This window comes from Rhinatrema bivittatum, chromosome 8, assembly GCF_901001135.1.
Source record: "Rhinatrema bivittatum chromosome 8, aRhiBiv1.1, whole genome shotgun sequence".
NCBI classification, from domain to species: Eukaryota; Metazoa; Chordata; class Amphibia; order Gymnophiona; family Rhinatrematidae; genus Rhinatrema; species Rhinatrema bivittatum.
In genome coordinates, this window is record NC_042622.1 from 198,963,095 (window position 1) to 198,984,286 (window position 21,192).

Consider the following 21,192-nt stretch of genomic DNA (forward strand, 5'->3'; position numbering starts at 1 on the left):
ATACAAGGAGGAAATGTAAAAGCTCAGCAGTTATTTGCTGTACTCTTTAAACCACTGAAGGCTGTAGCACTCCTCCCTCGAAAACCATGCCTAATTATTTAAATGGCACTGTGCTCCACAGCAGCACTTCAAATGAACGAGTCCCATCATGAAGATAAAATGCCAAAATGTTCTGAGGGACAAAGCCCTGCTATCCAGTGGAATTAAATAAGCATAGTTTGGAAGGGAGCACTGGAGTTGTTTTCCGTTGTGGTGCTCCTGCGTAAAATAAGAGCGCGTCAGTGGGATAAGGCATTGTTACTGAGGGCGGCCTCGGACTTGCTGGCCACATTCCTGCTCTACAGCCTGGCGAGGGCGCTGCACCCCATTCATGTCGCAGGCACAGCGAGGCAGGTGGAGCCAGTGCATCAGAAGCACGTGTGTTGGGGGGGGGAGGGCTCCCTCTCCTCCCCCCCCCCTGCCATCCCCAGACAAGGATTGGGGGAAAAAGTGCACGGTTTCCTGAACACCGCGGTCCGATGAGCTGCTCCCAAGGGCTCAACCCCTGGAGAGGTGGCTTACGTTCCAAGCTCTGGGACCTCAGAGTGTTCTGTGTAGCTAAAAGGAACAGGAAGACCGAGCAGCAGAAGGATATTTTAAAAAGCTCTGTGCCAAGTACAGCGCGGGCCACTAAGGGTGCCAAAGCTTTTGTGAAAATCTACAGGCAGATCCAGGGGCAACATCTACGGGCATGCAGCAGGTGGCCCTACATCAAAAATGCAGATGGCCCAGTAGTGCCAGTAGCTTGCCCATGGATTGCCCACTGAAATTCATGCCAATGGTCGGGAAGGAGTCCTTCTTGTCAGCAAATGGACTGGAGGCAGTGTTTGCTCCTTAACCAGGCCAAGCCAAAGAGGCTGATGCAGTCCTGGTTTTGCCCCGTTGCATGCAAGGAGATACAGGTCCTGCATTTTCTTAGGGAAATCAAATCTTCAGCTTCTCTAACTGGGAGTTTGGAAACTGGTTGGTTATAAAGCACGTTTGTTCTGACAGTATAGGATGGTGATAGCCATCACTTCACAAGAATTACGGTGTGCCAAGCACCACAGTTTGCTAGAAGCAGGGTTTCGTTTGCTGTGGTTTGCTTTGAAGAGGGATCACAGTAATGCATGTAACACTTCTCTCAGTATTTCCAGGACCTACATAATAGGGTAACTTTTGTTGCTTTTCTACCAATCAGTCCAATTTAGGATTCTGAGGTTTAAACAGAGCTTTCCAGCCAGCAGGAGAAATGTTTCCACCGGCTTCTTTAATTATGCAGGATGGGTCTTGACCTGAGTAGGGCTCTCTAAAGGTCAGCTGAGGCGAGGGCAGAGAAAGTATGTATCTTTCAGGTGGAACTTCTCAAAAGGTAAACATCTAAATTCAAGCATTGCTCACCATCTAGGTGAAAGTACTATTTTACAGTCAGGGAGGCTGAGAGTTTGCTAATGTTGGGGAACATAAGAGAGCAAGCCCATACTACTTTCCACTATGGGGAAACAGTGGCCTTGCAGGTCTCACCCCTACAATTGCTGCAGTGCAAAATGGATACTCACAGAAGCAGCTGCAGACTTTCTTCTCTGCACAGCTCACAGTCCTATCTGAGTCTACAGTAAGTCGGTGGTTCTCCATCCAGTTCCCGGGAGCATCACAGCCAGGCTGATTTTAAAGCTATCCACAATGGATATGCATAAGATATTTGCATGTATTAACCTGTTTGGAGAGCTCCCAAGAACTGAAATACAAATCCTCAGTCTAAGCCTCAACGTCTTGTAAACTGCTTGAGCTGGAGCAGAAGCTGCCTTGGATTTTAAGAAACGCCAGTTTCTTTCCTAACGCTCCTGCAGGTCTTTCGCTGAAGCTTAAATACTAACAGACAAGTCAGGGTTACAGCTTCTTCAGTCCCAAATAAAGAAAATGAAGGTGCCTTGGCTGACTGGCTCAAGGCTCTGCTCTACTCCCACATCTTGCCAGCAGGCATAAATCTCAACAGGGCAGAAGGTAATTAAGTAATTTTCCCTTTAGGCTGATATTTTTGAGAATGAGCGTGAGAGCCACCAATGCAAAATGCCTCTGGCGCATAAATCTCTAATATGCCAAATTGCACCTAAACTATAGACAAGCAAAGTGATGCAGTACCTCATGTGTACACTGGGGGCGCTGCGTAAAAAAAAAAAAACATGCTTGCCCTGCATAGCAAAGTGCACAGCACAATAATGCGGTAGTAAATTCTGTTCCACAGACCTTCCCCAGAAAATGCTTTCTGTAGGCTCTGGCAGTGCCTTTACATTCCAGCTTATAGCCGTAGGTGCTGGGGCTGAGGGTCTCCTCCTCTTCCTCACAGATGCTGCTCTCAGACGATGTTGGCGTGCTGATATTTTCTGGGTCTTCGATCCAATAACCTCCAAACTGGGGTAGAATTATCAGCGGATAAGGGCTTTCTTTCTCCAGGATCTGAAGGATATGAAAAGCATGATCAGACGTCACTGCCGCCACGCTTTCAAATTGCACTGCATTACAGTGCATGCTCATCACACACACACACTTTTTTCTTTAAGATTTTCTTTAAAATTTTCAAGAAAGCTTTTTATCATTGTGAATGATTATCCCACCCTCTGTTCATCTGGATATTAAAAGCTGGCATCTTCACAGCTACAAATAGGATACAAACATTCAAATATCTACCAGACTAAAGGTACCAGAAGAAAACATTTTCCATAGAATGAAAAGCTCATGTGAAGCAGAAGGGAGGGAAGAGCAAAAGGAACGTGAGAAAAAGTTTTTTCACTTGAGAAGGAGGCGGCAGACCAAGTGGTCCTTATCTGCTGACATCATCAAACGTTTCTACACTTATAAGTATGCAAAAGAAGCGATTCTGTATGTACCTTTACGTGTGCTAGAAAGGGACGTTCGGAGGGGGGGGGCAGAGTTGGGGGATACAATTTTTGGAAGTGCATGCGGAAATCTACTTGCACACATCTGCGCCTTCTACTAAACGGGCGTAAACGTGCACAAGCGTGCAGCGCTGGGTTTCACGCTTACCGGCTAATATTCAAAGCAGATTTATCCATGCAAGTCCGCTTTGAATACTGGGATTAAAGTCTGGGTGTACTTTGTACGTGACTGTCGTGATTAAGGCTCTCACTTTTCTTTTTTCCCCTTCTAGGCTTATTATTAACCAAGCAGCTTCTCTCTGAAAATTAGCATAAAGCATGCACGTTAAACGGGCCCGTGGACTTTGCAGCGCTGTGCTTTTGGGTTTGGTTCCTGTTTGAGAAGATTCAACTCCTCTCCCACCCTTGTCCAAATCAGGACTAACCGCGTGTGTCACCCAGAAAGACTTCAGTCAACAGATGGAAAGGAAGTTTCACTCTACCTCGTCAATGCTGGGGTACGGGATATAGTCATCCTGAAAATACAAAGAACCATAAAAATTACTTTTCATCCATCAATGGGCAAAACTCTTCATTGCCGATGCTGCACAGTAAGAACTAGAATATCAGGACCCAACTCAAACCGCTGTAGCAGCCACGCACCTCCTGCACAAAGCACATGGATGCCAGGTACAAAAGGTCTCTGATTTGGCTTCTTCTGGCACATATATTCTTGCTTGGTGGGAGATGCAGCACATGCTGGCATTGAGAGAACGAATCCCATAGACTGCTCGTTAGAAAATGATTAAAGAACTGTGAAACTCTAGGGCCGTGTTTTGCCAACCCTCTCCTGGAGGTACAGCTAATGGGTCTGGTTTTCAGGATATCCATAATGAATATGCATGAGATAGATTTGTATACATTGGAGATCCAGTGTTTGAAAATCTCTGTCATGCATATTTAAAGGTAGATTTAAAAAGATATGGACGCAGTTATTTTATAACATGTGTGCGTCGGCGCGTGCATGTTATAAAATACCAGTCCCGCGCGCACAAGCGTGCTGGATTTTCATGTCCACCCATGCATGTGCGGGCGGGTGCCTGCTCTACATGCGGGAGGGGGGAGATTTTAGAAAAGTATGTGCAGCGACGCAGTCAGGCCTCCCCCAGTTCCCTCCCAGTCTGCTCCAATTAAGGAGTGGACTGGGAGAGAACTTTCCTATCCCTAACTCTATCCCTTCCTACCTCTCCCCCTCTCCTCCCTGACCCCTAAACCTACCCTAACTAACCTAATTTTTTTTTTTTTTAACTTACCTGCTCCTTTGAGAGGTAGAGAGCTCCGTGCCCCGGCAGGGCAGCAGCTAATGGCTCTGTCCCGCCCCTCCCTGCCCAAACCACGCCCCCCCCCCTTGCCCACCCCTTTTGCAGGGCCGGCATTTCTGCGGGCCTGTTGTAAAATGCGCACGGCACGCACAAGACCCGGCCACGCATGTAACCCCCGGTTTTTACACTCGTGGCCCTTTTAAAATCAGGCTGTTATTGTGGTAATCCCAAACATCGAACTGGCTGGGTTTGCCCCCAGGAAAGAGTTGGGAAAACACTGCTCCAGGTACATTAGTGACAAAGAGGACGGTGGAAGTGCTGGAACTTGAAAGCTACAACCCCCGTCAGCACTTCCCTAGTTATTACTTTTCAACAGAGGTGTGCCTTTTGTTTGTTTTTTTGTTTCATTGGTGGGTTTATTTGCTTTGCTTCTTTTGTGTGTGTGTTTCATTTCATTTTTTTGTTTTAGTATATGTTAAATGCTTTTAGCGTGCACTAAATATGGTTTTGTGCATGTTAAAACCATTCATTGCACACTAAAACGAAAAACCGACAGAAAACAAAATATATATATATGATGATCCATTTTTTTTATGATCTGGCAGTTCCCTCCTGCTCCTTTGAGTCTCCAGCAAAACTGGAACTAGGCCTGGGATGTGGCACCAAAATTCTTCAGCTTCCCCTGGATTCCCCCCTCCCCGTTTTATTTCGCACACCCCCCCCCCCCCCAACAAAGTTAGGGTCATTCTTTATTATGTGATGTGCCAGTATCGCGGCGGTATTATTTAAATTAGGGAAAGGAGTGTGGGCGGGGTTTGGGAGGATTTATCTCCCGGCAGCGCCGCGGGCGATAATGTTTTTCACATTATTGCTGGCAGCACCGCGGGGAATAACTACACCTTTTCCCGTGGCGCTATGGAAACGATAAGTGTGTGGTGCGGCTGCACCGTCGCGATGCGGCCAGCTGCGCACTCTCTCTCCCCCACCCTTTTTTCTTTGCCGACACATCATTCTGCTCTAAATATCGGGGTCAGTCTGGTCGTTATAATGCTGGCCCTGAGCCGAGGTCCACCTGCACCAAGGTTCCTACCTGAAACCTGTTTTATCATGGGCCCTGAATCTTAGGAAATGATCAGGACTCCCTCCCCTGGGGGGGCCTGGGAACGCCGCCTCTGCGCCATCTCGAGCCCAAACCAATCCAGGAAGCAGAAGGCCAAACTCGGGGGATGGAATCGGGGACCTTCGGCACTTTCCAAGCGAGCCGCCAGGCTGATCAAATATCGTCATTTCAGTGTCATTTTCAAATGAAAGCCCACCGCCTGTTTTTTTTCCATAGGAGCTTGCAATTACTCGCACAACGTTTCCTCCACTGAAAACATGTGGTAATGTCTACAAATCCTTGTGCTTTTAGTAGAAACAGAGAAGGGAGATGTGTGTGTTTCAACTTGAGCTCAGTGGCTGCTTTCATGGTGATTCCCATGTTAAACCTCATTTGCCTGATGTTATACGATAACCAACCAAAAGGTTGTAGGCTTAACAAATATTTTAAAGATGCAAAATTTCAGGTTCACTAAAGCCGCGCCCGCTGGCAATTCTGCTGGAATAGGTAGTTGCCCTGTTGTCTTGGTCCTTTTACACTAAGCAGTAAAATGATCTCAGAGCTTACCAGGACTCTGAAATAAATCATTGTTTCCTTTTGCAGAAAACAGATCATCCACACTCAAGAATGTAGTACACCTTTTCAAAGCAGGCGACTAGGAGTATAGAACTCATATATTTATTTTTTCAGTAGCCTCAGGAAATTTTCCATGTTAGGCTCTTTTCCAGGGATCAAGTTTCCCAACGTCTAGGCTCCCTGTGGCCTCTTCCCCTTCCCTCATCTCAAGTCAAAAGGAGGTGGCTGGTATTGTTTTGTGATCTTGAACCCTGCCGAAAACGCAGGGTTGGATAAGCAGGATATTATAAATGTAAGTAAATAAAAATGACACTAATTATTTAAATGCATGCTTCAGTCAAAAGAAGGTGTCAAAAAATAGAAGACAGACATGTAGTGATCATAATTCTAATGTCCATTAATACTACTTTTGTGCCTTTAAATATTAAAAAAAAAAAAGTCTCACAGTATTCATTTTCTGTGGCTGGTACAATCAATGCTGATTTTCCTTTGAAGCAGATATTTTGGATGGTTGTTGTTCATCAGCTACAATTTGCAAGTGCACAGCCCGGGAAGTAGCTTTACTGGACTTCCGAGTTTCAGCGTCCAGAATTTGGGCCTTTTGTTTGGCTTTGCTTATTTGGACTTTTACTGTTTCTTTCCCCTGTATTTATTTATTTATTTCTCATATAAACCAACAGTTATAAAATCTGCCTATGTTGCATTAGGAATAAAATACGTCTGGGTGAGACACACACATTTGTTCAGACAATGTATTCTTGCTGCATGAAGCTCAGTACCAACCTTATTCTTCTGGCTTCCTGTTTTCTGTTCTTCAAGTTTGGGTCCCTGTTTAGTCAAATACAAAACCGGTCATTGAATGAAAACATTTCCCATTCAACATTCCTTATTGACTGTTATGGGATTAGTATTGACTACTGATGAACTCAGAGCCACACACACACACACATAGAATGTACATAGGCATATAGAAAACTGATTCTGGGCCTGGCCAACTCAGAACTAGTTAACTTAATTTACACATGTGCAGGCACATCTATTCCCCCAGGCAGGCTGGGACAGATCCTGGTTTGCCCATGACAATGTGGGCTCCTGTCCCTACTGCACGTATCCTCGGGTGGTTTGGGGGTCAAGGGAGGTGGGGGGGTGGCGTGGGATCACATGGTGAGAGTCTCATTTCCCAGTGGAGCTTTCAAACCATGCAAGCTTTGCTGAGGTCTGACTGGCTCCACTGGGGATGCTGGGCTTGGAATCTGGCATGTGGGATTGGGGATATAAGATTATGGGCCTGTGCTTTTCTCCCTTTCCCTTCTGGTTCTTTCCCACCCTCCCTTCGGTGTTTCACACTTGCTCTGTAATCTTCTTCTGCTTGTCACAGCTGGATTTATGGCTGGGCGGTGTTATCCCCCCCAGCCAGCGGACTTGGTCTTGGTTCCTTGGATGGATTGGCTGGGGGGCTGACCACTCATTTAGTTAGAAGGTGTGGCTGGGATTGCCACATCTGTGTGGGCGCCTTGCTAGGATGGGGTGGGCACCTCATAGGGTGGCAGTGGTGGTGCTGCTAGATGCTAGGGTGGGCATCTCGCTGGGGGCGTGGCAGATGCTCATGGGGCAATGAGTTAGGTTGGGTATATACTGTACACATGTAAATCAGGTAATAAAGCTGTGGCCAACTTTGATTCCAACAGTTGTTTTAGATTTGTTATTTGTCCGAGTTTCATTTGGTGTGAAGGGAAAGGGTGCAGGCGGCTCGGTAGTACTGGATGCCCATGTTGTGCTTGCATGTACCCCACTGCTTGCATAATTAATCGCTCTTTGAACATCCCCCAAACAATTGCTTTAGAGTTTAACAGCTCTCTTTGCTAAAGGTTTACAGTAGAAGGGAGGTGTGTCTCACAGATGCAGATGCTGTTGATTAGGGCTATCCCAACTACAGCACTGGGGCACAAAGGTACACAAAGCAACATTAGGGTGTGATGTGCTGAACTGTGGTACCAGGACTGATAAGGAAATAGAGAGAGAGTAAGACCTCTCCTGCCTCAAGCAGTTTGCTCATTCCCACCTTGTGCATCTGCCAGCCTTAAGGTTTCTTCTGACAGATTTCTCAAACTGTATAAAAGTGAGCACAGCTGTAAGGGAATGAATCAACACAGACCTCAGATCATGAAAGGACAGGCTGATCTCTTAGGTCCTTGTTTTCAACAGCAACTATGTAAGCTCTGCATATATATATATATATATATATATATATATATACACACACACACACACTTTAGGAATTTTCTGTAGTAGTTATTTGTAGCAATTCCCTTTATCTAATTACTTCTATAAGCTAATAGTTATTATTTTTACCTGGCACCGAGGTATTTTAACTAAATGTGTATATGTGCATGAGAGTATTACTTTTGCAAGCCCTGTCACTTACAAGTATAAAACGAGTGATCAGTCTGGACCCGGAACACCGACGTGAATGAATTAAATGCTGTGGCTTGCCCTGCCAGAAACAGATGGCACCGCCACCCAGCGTGCTGCTAAGTGTTAGCGCTAGCAGACTACCTTGTACACTTATTTATTTGAAAGCTGTTCTATACCGACATTCATATAGCTTATCACATCGGTTTACATGGAAATGGGATAATATAACTTTAGAAAAGGAAAGAGAAATTATGTGGAACAAGGATCTACGAAACTTGGAAGAACCAAAGGCAAAGGCCTTTCCAGGGGAACACAAACTTAAATCTAATGAATTTGTTAGCTGGGGAAGGTGGAAGTCTTGTTTTCAGCTGGGTCCTGGAAGCACAGGGAGATAAAGTATGTCTCACACAGTGGCAGAGTCAAGTCCTGCCCATGTATCCCTGGATCTCTAACCACTAGGCCGCTCTTCCTGACTGGACCACTGATTGGGTGACTGGTAGAACCCACCTACCTACCTACCTACCTGCAAGAAGATGTTTAAAAACTCAGCTGCCTCAAAATCATTCCAACTACGAGCAGTGCTGTAACTCATCAGGTACAATAGGGACCTAGTCCCAGGATCCATTGCACTTAAGGTCTGTACCGGAAGATCTTTTTTTTTCCTTATGTTTTTGGTATAGAAAGTCAGTTTCTTCTTCAATTATATGGGGTACATTTTGACAAGAAAAAAAAAGAAAAAGATATTTTAATAAATCAGAAATGGGGATGACTGCATTGACTTGTAGCAAAGTGATAGGAAAAGTGCAGTTCCCCAACTGAATTGTAAACCTGAAACACCCTCTTTTGCCATTTTCTCTGAGCAAAAATCATTTCCGTGTATCGCTCTGAGTAATTAAGTCGTGACCCTCACCTGCATTTTTTCCAGCATTTCGAAGAATTCCGCAGACTGTGAAAACAAAAGGAGAGAGAGAAAAATCAAAACACTGGCGCAAGGGTCCCTGCTCGCAGGCGAGTTTAAGAACATAAGAACATGCCATAATGGGTCAGACCAAGGGTCCATCAAGCCCAGCATCCTGTTTCCAGGAGTGGCCAATCCAGGCCATAAGAACCTGGCAAGTACCCAAAAACTAAGTCTATTCCATTTTACCACTGCTAATGGCAGTGGCTATTCTCTAGGTGAACTTAATAGCAGGTAATGGACTTCGCCTCCAAAACTTATCCAATCCTTTTTTAAACCCAGCTACACTAACTGCACTAACCACATCCTCTGGCAACAAATTCCAGAGCTTAATTGTGCACTGAGTGAAAAAGAACTTTCTCCTATTAGTCTTAAATGTGCTACTTGCTAACTTCATGGAGTGCCCCCTGGACCTTTTATTAGTCAAAAGTGTAAATAACTGAGTCACATCTACTCGTTCAAGACCTCTCATGATCTTAAAGACCTCTATGATATCCCCCCTCAGCCGTCTCTTCTCCAAGCTGAACAGCCCTAACCTCTTCAGCCTTTACTCATAGGGGAGCTGTTCCATCCCCTTTATCATTTTGGTCGCCCTTCTCTATGCCTTCTCCATCGCAACTATATCTTTTGGGCGAAAGATGGCATGGAGGGTTCTAGGGCTTGGACGTAGGGGTTGTGCACTGTGACCTGGGGAGGTCTCTTGTCCGCTAGGGTTTAGATAGCGAAGCTACATCACAAGGGTAGCTTGCTCAGGCCCTGGGGGGGGAAGAGGAGATTTTGCCAGTGCAGAGATGAACATGGATGGCATTTGAGTGAGACTAAGGGGTTCAGCCTCTAGTCTAACCTTCAGGACAGTGATCCATACTACTCAAGGCAAATCATCCTATGTATAATATAGAAACCGCGGGCTATTCTGCATCGGCGGCTGTGCTGTTACCCAGAGATTCTCTGCCTAAACCATAACCGCTGGACCCAGATAACTGGGAGACGGAAAACTCTGTGCCTACACGCGCCCTTTCTCTTACATATTTCCTCTAAGACCTGCTGCTTGCCATTGTTGAAGAAAGCATGATAAATTATATAGAGATCTGGTATGACCCAGTTTAGCAATTGTTGTGGGGTTTTTTGGTTTTTTTTTTTTTATGTCCTAGGGAAGTAAGAGACAGAAAAGAATGGGGATGGGATGTGGAGGTTGGGGGAGAAAACTTTGCATTCAATTTTCTTTTACACATTTATTTGTTTATTGTAATCCAGAGAAGGCCAAAAGAAAAAAAAAAAGAATCCTACAGGTTGTCAATTATGCTCCTCAACTAAAAGTTTGTATCCCGGCTCCAGAAAAAAGACTGCATGCAAGGTATTTATAGCTAATGAAAAATGATTCAAATCAAAGCAGTGAGCATGATATATTTGTATTAGGAAACAAAGAAAGCTCAATAGTTTAGGGGTTGTTTTTTTTCCCTTCAAAGAGATGAAGGGCATTTCAGACCCTCAATACAAAGCTTTCAATGGACAAAAAAGGTACCCAAAGTCACTGCACTCTGTAAGCCGTGGGCAGATTTGCTCAAGATTGGACAAGGCAGGGAAGGAAGCTCAGAGAAGAGTGAGTGAGTGAGTGTGAGAGTGTGTGTATGTTGCCAAGACTCGTACCCCTGATTTTATCCCAATCGATAAATATGTGTAGTAGTTTAACCAGCTGGAGGCCCATATTCAGCTGCTGGGCAGCTCAGCTAGTTAGTCAAATAAACGTATCTGCCTAATTAGAACTGTATACTCAGTGGTGCAAACGAACCACTGCCCTGCTGAATATACCCGGCTCTCTTAAAGTTAGCCAGATAGGTTTATCTGGCGCTATTAGGGGGCGCGATCAGCGGTGGCAAAGAGGAGTGGGAATTCGAATCTCTACTCCTCTTTGCTGACGCCGCTCGCGAGAGCTAGGAGTCGGGGCGGTGACCGAGGTGAATGCTGAGACCAGGGGAGGGGTGTGCCTGAGGGGGGGGGAGCGCAAGGCAAAAGGTGCCTAGGACGCCTAATCCCCTTGCACCGGCCCTGTGGACAACCATGCACAAGACTGCAAAAGCAGATGTACACCTGTGCGTGCAGATTTAAGTGCACGCTTTCAGTTTCAAAAGCGTGCACGTCAATCCTTTCTCTGCCTCCGCCCCAGGACATCTACTTCAAATGCAGGTAAAAAAACATGCAAAATCAAGTTGTGTGCATATTTATACCCATAGAAGCCCCGATTATGTGCATACAACAGGGTTTTGGAACAGTAACTTTCAAACCGGCGCGTGGGCGCACTTTGCCGTGTGTGCAGTGACGCGTGCTCGGATACATGGCAATTTTAAGTGGGTGCACGCCTTGGCATTCAAATCACGATTCTACTGCATAAGGCAGGGTATTTTAAAACGTGTGCGTGTCCACGCCGTTGCCAGTTTCACTCGTTCATCTACCAGATTTCCCAGTCAAGAGCCAGTTCCTCCAAATGCGCTGGATTGATAGCCTGCACCCCCCTCAGTTACTCCAGACCCTTTAAGCCTGGCAGAAATGGCTAATTTCTTTGATTTTTTTTTTTTAAGTGTTACGTGGCAGTGGACCTGGGTGCATGCCGGGCACATAAGAATTTACACCCACCTCTTGGCCACGCCCGGACCATGCCTACACCACGCCCCTTTGTGAAATCAACTGAGATGTGCGGGCAGCGGAAGATACTCCTGCATCTGGGCACCTTTTAAAATTCGGAGGGTGCACGAGTTGTGCCTGCATCTCCTGATTTTGGCACGTGCCGGGCTTTTAAAATTCACCTTTATGTGAATTTTAAATCAAGCTGTAGGTGTAGCTGCTCTATAAAACAGGACTCGCTGATTTATTTGCAGAGCTTTTAGAGCATTGAGCTTGAGACTTCTACCTGCCAACATTAGGACATTTATTTTATGGTAATGCAGAAGGCTCTTAATTCTTCAAGAAACAAAACCTATTGATTTGGGATTTAACAGCTTACATCTAATTCTTCAAGAAATACAATACACCGGTTCCACCGAGAAAAGAGAAACCACAAAAATGTGTGCAAGTCATTCATTTCTAACAAAACATTTTCAAATCACAAAAGGGCCCCCACTATTTATTCTTCCTCCATTAAAAAAAAATGCCAAAGTCAACATCCAGTGGAACAAGCAGTATACAAGGACAGATTCCCTGTTGGGTTAACTCTACATCAAGGATGAACAACTCTAGTGCTTGTGAGCCATAAACAGATCTAATGTTCAGCAAAGCCACTTCAAATATTCACAAGATACATTTGTATGTGTATTCCTGAAAACAGACATACTTGTGCCCCCTGAGGGCTCATTGCTGTTCATTGGTCATATGACCAGTGTAGACTTACCTTCCAGCCCAGTAAAAATGCATAAGGCCCATGCCAGGTAGGCACTAAGACGAGAGGCACATGCAGAAGACAGAGATTATCTCTTTCATGACTCAAAATTGACTGGGGGCAGGGGGTGTGCAGACGTAGTCCTTTGAGGGCTGTGAATTAATCTGGTTTTCAGGATACGCATTTACTTTTTTACTTTATCAGAATTTGTCAATCACTTAACACAATGGCCTAAGTGATGTACACAGCACAGCAGACATTTTTCATTATACAGTATAATACAGACAAAAAGTTACTTTACAGTAAAAAAAAAATATAGTGGCAGAAGAAAAACAGAACTGGCAAGCCCTCACATAGCAAACAAGATTGCCTATTAAAAAAAAAAAGATCTTTATTTATTTACAGTCATTTATATTCCACCTGTAAGGAGAACCTCATGTTAAGCAGAGTACAAGCAAAAAAGATAAAAATACACCAGATCTATTAACTGAGATAAGTCACATTCAATCAAGTTTACTTTTATAGAAGGGGGCGTTGGTACTTTCTGACTCTTAATCTCCTGTTTCTTTCTTCTGGTTGTGCTAGCATCTTTGGCCTCACACGCCTCGATTAGTCAGCCACCTTTACTGTAGCACTCCCTGGCCTCAGTGCTGAGAGTGGGCGCAGTTTTATTCTGGGTGATGGATGCAGTCAGTATGGATTTATCTTTTTTGCTTCTTTTCATATTTAAACAGTTCTGGTCACCTTACTCGGATTTGGTCTGATTGCTGTACAATGAAGTCACTATTATGAAGGCAATCATCAAGACTTGACAAGATAGTTAGTTCTATTCTAATTATTCTCCACCCCAGTGATCTTTAGCAAGGTCTTAAACATTTGGAGACATTCATATAAGCGCATCTCCACAGGAAGGAATTCCGCAAAGCTGGGGCAGCCACCGAGAAGGCACAGTCCCTCGTCTGAGAAAGGCCACGCATACTTTACAGATGGGAGCTACTTGTGACCTGGACTGGCCACCGTTGGAAACAGGATATTGGGCTCGATGGACCTTTGGTCTGACCCAGTATGGCATTTTATGACCTAAGTAGGGTTAGGGTTAGGGTTATAAATTATGTATGATGAATATTCTTAGGAAATATCTGCATATATGGTCCTTGCGAGAGATGACTTTATATCTCCTGATTCTTTGAAAAACCAAAATGGTTTGCAGCTTCTCAAGAACTAGATATATGGACCCACTGCCAAAACTATTTTTACACATAGTGTAAACACAAGATACTATAAATGTGCATACTGGGGCGGATTTTTAAAAGACTCCTGCGCGTGCCGAGCCTATTTTGCATAGGCTCGGCGACGCGCGCAAGCCCCAGGATGCGCATATGTCCCGAGGCTTGAAAAATGAGCGGGGAGTGGGCGGGATCGCAGGCCAGCCGTCACCGGCGCACGCAACCTACGCCTGCCCGGAGGCAGGCACAACTTAAAAATTAAAGGTAAGGGAGGGGCTTAGGTAGGGCAAGGGAGGGAAAGGGTGGGGGGGGGGGTGGAAGGAAAGTTCCCTCCGAGGAACGGAGGAAGGCTGTGCAGCTCGACACGCGCAAGTTGCACAATTTTTTATCCCCTTGCGCGCGCAGACCCTGGATTTTATAACATGCGCGCGCAGCCGCGCGCATGTTATAAAATCAGGTGTAAATTTGTGCGCCGGGTTGCGCGCACAAATCTATGCCCGCGCGTACTTTTTAAAATCTGGCCCATAATGTATATGCACCTTAGAAATATAAAATTCAATACACTGTCACATTTTAACAGATTGACCTAAGAATTAGCATATAGACACAAGAGAAGAGGAGAATCTTAATATGGGTGGCAGAGGGTCCCTAGTTTGATTCCAGATCAGGTCTTCCACACCCCAGCTTGGTGGGGACGGAGATGCTGGAAAGGGATGCTGTTATGGTAAATCAACAAGGGCGAAACTTGGTGGCCAAATTTAAAGCCTATGATACATTGTTCCAGAAGGAGTCCTAGTGTATGGCTCCCAGCCTCTGGACTGTTATTGCAATAACCAGACTAGGAAGAGTGGGAGTGAAGGGCTATCAAAATAGGGGAAAAATAATCCCCAGATAGTTGGAAATGAAGGATCATGCTGCCAGGAACCCAGCACAGGCTCCGTTTCAGCTGCAAGAAAAAGGAGAGGGGAATTACTAGACTTGAAAATAGACAGAAAAGAGATATAGACAAGTTATTCTAGACAGAGAAGGCAGCAAAAAGAGAATGATTTGCCATCAGTAGTGACTAGATGTGTTGGAGCTGCAAGAAGACAAAGAGTTAGGAGGGCAGAGGGAGCAAAGATGACAAATGGAAATAAGATCAAAACAGTAGTTGTGTTGCGTCCGGTCGGAGACGGCTGCGACCGCTCTGCCTTACCTCTTTTTCTCCCCCCGTTTCACTCTCTTTGGGCAAGATGGCTGCCTCCGGTGACGAGTGCCGAGGGTCTCGGCATTTCCAGACCAGCATGAGCATCCCCATCTGCCATGCTCACTCCTGTGGCCTCCTAGGGCGCGAGCGCGCACATCTCCTATGCTCAAATGCACGTCATGGCGGGAACCTCGGAGGCGGCCCCACCGCATGATGTCAGTACATCCGGGTATAACTAGCCTCCGCCTCCACTACCACTTTGAGTTAGCAAAGACTTCGCTTCGCTACTCTGACTGCTCTAAGCTGCACGCTTAGACGCCACTTTCACGCTAAGGGCCTCGCTCCAGTAAGAAGCTCTAGACACCCGCTCCTCAGGGGTCTCTCTCTTCCAACTTCCAACTAACTAAGACAACCACTCCTCGGGAGTCTTTCTCTCTTTTTTACCTTCAGGATATTGGATCATTGGGTACTCGCTCCTCGAGGGCCTATCTACCTTATATCCTGCACCATGGACCTTCAGTCCCACCATTCTACCACCAGGAAGACGCCTTTCATTCTGTGAGTACCTCTACGATCTGGTGCTCCAGCTCCACCCACCAGCCGCGATGTTACCCGCACTGCGGGCTTCCACGTATCGAAAACATCTGGGTGAGACTTCACATCTGAGCCTGTTGAGCGTACTGGCACTTCGTGGATGAGTGCCTTACCTTCCTTCTTTCACCATCTCTCTACAGCAGTACAATAAAGACTCTATCCATTCTGTGTCTGCTATCTGTGTCAGCCTATCGCAGTGGTTCCCCACAGGGCTCCTCCCCATGGGCGGAGTCATCTCCATTGTGACCAAGGGTCCACAATGCCTCAGACACAACAAGTTGGAAGGAAGTCTGCAAATGAAACACAGAAATGACGGCAGAAAAGGACTAAACGGTCCATCCAGTCTGCTCAGTAAGCTTAAGGTAATCTGCTGTGCCATGTAGGTTACCCATACTTATCTGTTTCCCACACCATAAAAGTCAGGGCTCTCGTTAGTTGCTGTTTGAATCCAATTCCCCTTTTCCCCCTGCTGTTGAAGCAGAGAGCAATGATGGAATTGCATCAACAGAATCAAGATTTACTTGTTAAGGGCAGTAACCGCCGCACCAGCACCAGCAAGTTACCCCCATGCACTCTTTTCTTCAATTCCATCTTTTAGCCTTTAGGGATCCACAGTGTTTATCCCATGCCCTTTTGAATTCTTTCCCTGTTTTGGTTTTCACCACCTCCTCCAAAAGGGCATTCCAGGCATCAACCACCATGAAGAAATATTTTCTGATTCTGAGATGTCCTCCTTGGAGTTTCATTTCGTGACCCCTAACTCTACTGATTTCTTTACAGTGGAAAAGGTTTGATGTTTGTGCATCATTAAAACCTTTCAGGTATCTGAAGGTCTGTATCATATCACCCCTGCGCCTCCTCTCTTCCAGGGTATACATATTCATATCCTTCAGTCTCTCCTCATAGGTTTTCTGATACTGACCCCACATCATTTTGGGAGCCCTTGTCTGGGCCACCTCCATCCTGTCTCTATCCCTTTTGAGATACGGGCTCCAGAACTGAACACAGTACTCCAGGTGAGGCCTCACCAAGGACCTGTACAAGGGCATCACCACCTTCACATTCTTACTGGTTATTCCTCTCTCTATGCAGCCCAGCATTCTTTTGGCTTTAGCTATCACCTTGTCACATTGCTTTGCCATCTTCAGATTGCCAGAGACTATCACCCCAAGATCCCACTCTTGGTCCATGCACATCAGCCTCCTCCCCACCTCTATCACATACAGCTCTTTTGGATTACCACATCCTAGATGCATGACTCTGCACTTCTTGGCATTGAATCCCAGCTGCCAAACCTACAACCACTCTTCAAGCTTTCATAAATCACTTCTCATTCTCTCTGCTCCTTCAGGCATGTCCACTCTGTTGCAGATCTTTGTATCATCTGCAAATAAGACAAGCTTTACCTTCTATCCCTTCCACAATGTCACTTACAAAGATATTGAACAGAACCAGACCCAATACCAATCCCTGTGGCACCCCTCATAACACAGCTTTTTCTTCAGAGTAGGTTCCATTTATCATTACACTCTGTCTCCTATCAGTCAACCAGTTTGTAATCCACACCATTACCTTGGTGCTCACTCTTGTTCGCAAGCCTCTTATGTGGGATGGTATCAAAAGCTTTGCTGAAATCCAATTCTCTAGACACCCAATCAAAAAAATCAATCGGATTTGTCTGACAGGACCTTCCTCTGGTGAATCCATGCTGCCTCAGGTCCAGCAATTTACTGGATTGTAGATAGTTCAGTATCCTTTCTTTCAGCAGCATCTCCATTAATTTTCCCACCACCGAGGTGAGGCTAACGGGCCTGTAGTTTCCAGCCTCCTCTCTGCTCTCGCTCTTGTGAAGCGGGACCACCACTGCTCTTCTCCAATCTCACAGCACCACTCCCGTTTCCAGGGATCTACTGAACAGGTCATTTAACAGACCCACCAAGACATCTCAGAGTTCTTGTAGTATCCTGGGATGTACCTCATCCGGCCCCATGGACTTGTCCACATTCAGTTTTCCTAGCTCTTCCCATACATACTCTTCTATAAAAGGAGTTGTGTCTAACCCATTCCCTTCTACGGTCTTGTCAACCATCAACGTTCCTTCTCCAGCGTCTTCTTTAGTGAACACAGAACTGAAGTATTTGTTTAATATGTCTGCCATTTCCTAGTCTGTTTTGATTCATTGCTCCTCATCACCTTTCAATTTCACTATACCACTTCGGGCTTTCCTTCTTTCTCTTATATATCTGAAAAATGTTTTGTCGCCTCTCTTTATCTCTTGGGCAATCCTTTCTTCCACTTGACTTTTTGCTTTTCTGGTTTCTTTCTTTGTCTTCTTCATTTTCACCAGGTATTGTTCCCTGTGTTCCTCTTTTTGGGATCCTTTATTCTTCCTGAACGCTGATCGCTAATCTCAGGCTGCAAGTATACATACTTGGAAAGGGTCCTGTTTAGTCTTGAAGCCTCATGTTCAGCAGGGGTCTTTGATTAATCCTTAGACTGGTTCAGTAAAGGTATTAATCACATCATGCAAAGAAACCTACATGGAACAAGCAAGGAGGCCATGCTCTGTTGTAAATGGCAAAAGACATATCACTTTCTAAAAAAAACACTAATGTTAAAAAATGTTATTTCCAATTTAACTGTACCTGCTCTTTCAAATGAGGAGGCCCATCACAAGAGAGAGCTGAATATGTTTCCCAGTGACATATCTGTGAAATGCATTACAAATCTCTGTGACAAATTTGTATATCCCCAGTGGCGAGTGCCATGGCCTATGACTTACCCATGAATTTATAGTTTAAACTATGACAAATCTGTAAGATTCTCTACAAATTTGTGTCATCAAAGTGATTGTCCTTTTTCATGCTTTTGTACCTCAGTGTGTGCATCAGCTCCTGGTAAACGTTCCGTAGAAAACGCCCTAAAAGGTGCAGGAATCCATGTTTCAATGAAGCTGTTCTGCAGGAGCTCCACAAGTTGCCTTTAAGAGGGCAATTTTCAAAAAATGTTTTAGTTGGGGGTTTTACCTTGACTAACTGAAAATCTGCTCGCCTCCCCCTTCCCCCAACTCCCAGCAGCAAACGGTATGCACGTATTTCACTACACTTGTACTTTTAGGAATATCGAAAATCAGCATTCCTAGGGAGAGGTACAGATTAAGGGAGTAAACTACGTGCAAAGTTTTTGGCAAGTAAGTCTACCCAGAGATATAGCAGGAACGATATATGCTAATACTTTAATACCCAGGTAAATGTAAGTACATTTTCGATGAGAATTTACGTGCACGACTTGTCGCTAGGCAATTGCTCCATGTAAGGAGCAAAGAGAAGGCATTAGGGCAGAGAACCGGCAGCCTTCTGCTCTAGAGGCAGCAGCGCTAGCAATGGTGCTCCTGTTGGTGGCGCTTTAGCAGCTCTATTATCTTTCCTGAGCTATAATATTTACCTCTGACCGCAAGAGGTGGCTTATCACAGGGTCAGGGAATCCTTGGGCTGCGGCACAAATAGCCAGATGGCGAAGTTGCTGTTTTGGAATTCAAAACATTCCCAAGCATCAAAACTGGGAAAGCTTCTCAAGCTGCTAGAAGTTAAAGAACCCATAGAGACTCCAACAGAGCACATTTTAGACATCGATTATTGTTCCTTTGTTGCAAGGTTCATTTGTGTGTGCATCACTGGGGTTAGCTGATGCAGCTGATGTATAGCAGAACCTTTCCTCTGGGTTGGGACGAGGGCTTGTAGGAATAGCTAGCTGATGTACGCCGTCAGCCATGGACGGGCTGTTTCCAAGCAAAGAGACTTCTTGCTCCATCGTGCTTATGATATCTGTTAAACATATGTTCAGCTGCCTTAATCTAATTACTCCTTCTTATAGAAGTCTGTGATTATGGCCTATAGAGGAAGTGCAACTCTGTTGATTTTGAATATGACTGATGATTGTGGATGTTGACAAATATTTTCAACAATTGCTTATATGTTTGAATATGGGCAATGTTTTGCTGACACTGTTCAATGTTCTCAATAATTTTCTATATGAAATTCATGTTATGTTTTGTTATGTTTTATGTTTCTCAATTATTTTATGTATGTGTTTATTGTAAATCGCCTTGACCATTTGTGAAAGGCGATTAATAAATTTTAATAAAAATGAAAAAATGAAAAGAGGCCATAGGCAAACTCTGACCTCAGTCCTAAAGTCTCTTTAGGATACAGGACCGCTGGGGTCACCACCCAGGTGTAGTCATTCAGCTCAGGTTGCTGGGTCTGCCTTTTGGCTGTCCTTCTTAACCCTCACGGCTCCTTCTCCAGCCAAGCTCTCAGGCTCAGGCCCACTGTTTTGGAGCACTAGCTTTCTCCTGCCCCTCTCTAATGGTGTAAGAACATAAGAACATGCCATACTGGGTCAGACCAAAGGTCCAACAAGCCCAGCATCCTGTTTCCAACAGGTATAAAACAGTCCCGAGTTCCTAGGTCAGTTCTGCAAAGGTCTTGACAGCAGTTATTGTTCTCTTTCTTGAAGACAGAGAAGCCTCGAGGGTTAAAATCGGTACAGTGTCCTGCTTCCTGCTTCCTGCTCCCTCTCCCTACCCCTCCCTTTCCAAACAGTCTTATATAAGTCAGCTGGGGGTGGGCTTTGAATTTCTAGCCCACCCACCTCAGGGACCCTTGCTGCTTTCTTTGGCGGTGAAGGTTTTCTCTCTGGCAGGCCAATTCAGTAAAGTCCGCGGGAGAGCGGACGAACGCCCGCTCTCCCGGCGCGCGCACCGGTCCCTCGCTGGTGCGCGCGATGCAGTATTCAAATTAGGTGGCACGGTAGAAACGGGGAAAAGGAGGCGCTAGGGACACTGCTTTTCTGTGCACTTTCCCGGCGCCGGAAGAAATTAGCGCCAACCTTTGGCTCGGCACTAATTTCTGAAAGTAAAATGTGCGGCTTGGCTGCACATTTTACTTTCTGTATCCCGCGCGCATACCTAATAGGGCCATCAACATGCATTTGCATGTTGCGGGCGCTATTAGGTGCCGCGGGTTGGACGCGCGTTTTCCTCCCCTTACTGAATAAGGGGTAAGGGAAAACGCGCGTCCAAGAGAACTGTACTGTATCGGCCTGTTGATGAAATTTGCTTTCCCCCTGGGGCTGAGACAGTACTTCCTGCAGTGCTGTTTATGTTCTTCAGGCTTAATTCGGTGCTGTCTGTTAGAATCTCTCTGGTGTGGGCTGCTAATCCCATCAGATCCTCCTTTGCACTTCTGAAGATTTATATATGATGCCTGGAATTAAGGAAAAGACTGAATGTGGCACTGAAGTAGAGTTGCCAGCTGATTCCATAAGGAATAAGTCAGAGTGTGTGTGTGTGTGTGTGTCTGTGTATCTATGTGTAAACAGAGCTAAAATGAGAAAAAGAATCATCTTTACCGGAAGAAAGTTGGAAACTTGCCCCTTTATGGCATTTGTTTGACTTGTTCAACGAAGTTCTGTGTGGTTATCTGTGAAGATTCAACCTGAACTGGTTTTCTTGAGTAGATAAACAAATACTGTGCGTTAATTAATTCCCA

General features: G+C 45.3%; 1 protein-coding gene across 2 annotated transcripts in view; it reads right to left on the reverse strand.

Annotated features, from left to right (window-relative positions):
- The window catches only part of RAP1GAP2 (RAP1 GTPase activating protein 2), a 293,482-nt gene that overhangs the window by 83,553 nt on the left and 188,737 nt on the right, over positions 1-21,192 (reverse strand). For both annotated transcript variants that reach the window (XM_029613184.1, XM_029613185.1), the window contains 4 exons: positions 9,217-9,252; positions 6,675-6,719; positions 3,398-3,430; positions 2,266-2,475 (listed from right to left, as the gene is read on the reverse strand). In XM_029613184.1, coding sequence (XP_029469044.1) covers positions 2,266-2,475; positions 3,398-3,430; positions 6,675-6,719; positions 9,217-9,252 — 324 coding nt within the window. The remainder of the gene's footprint in view (positions 1-2,265; positions 2,476-3,397; positions 3,431-6,674; positions 6,720-9,216; positions 9,253-21,192) is intronic.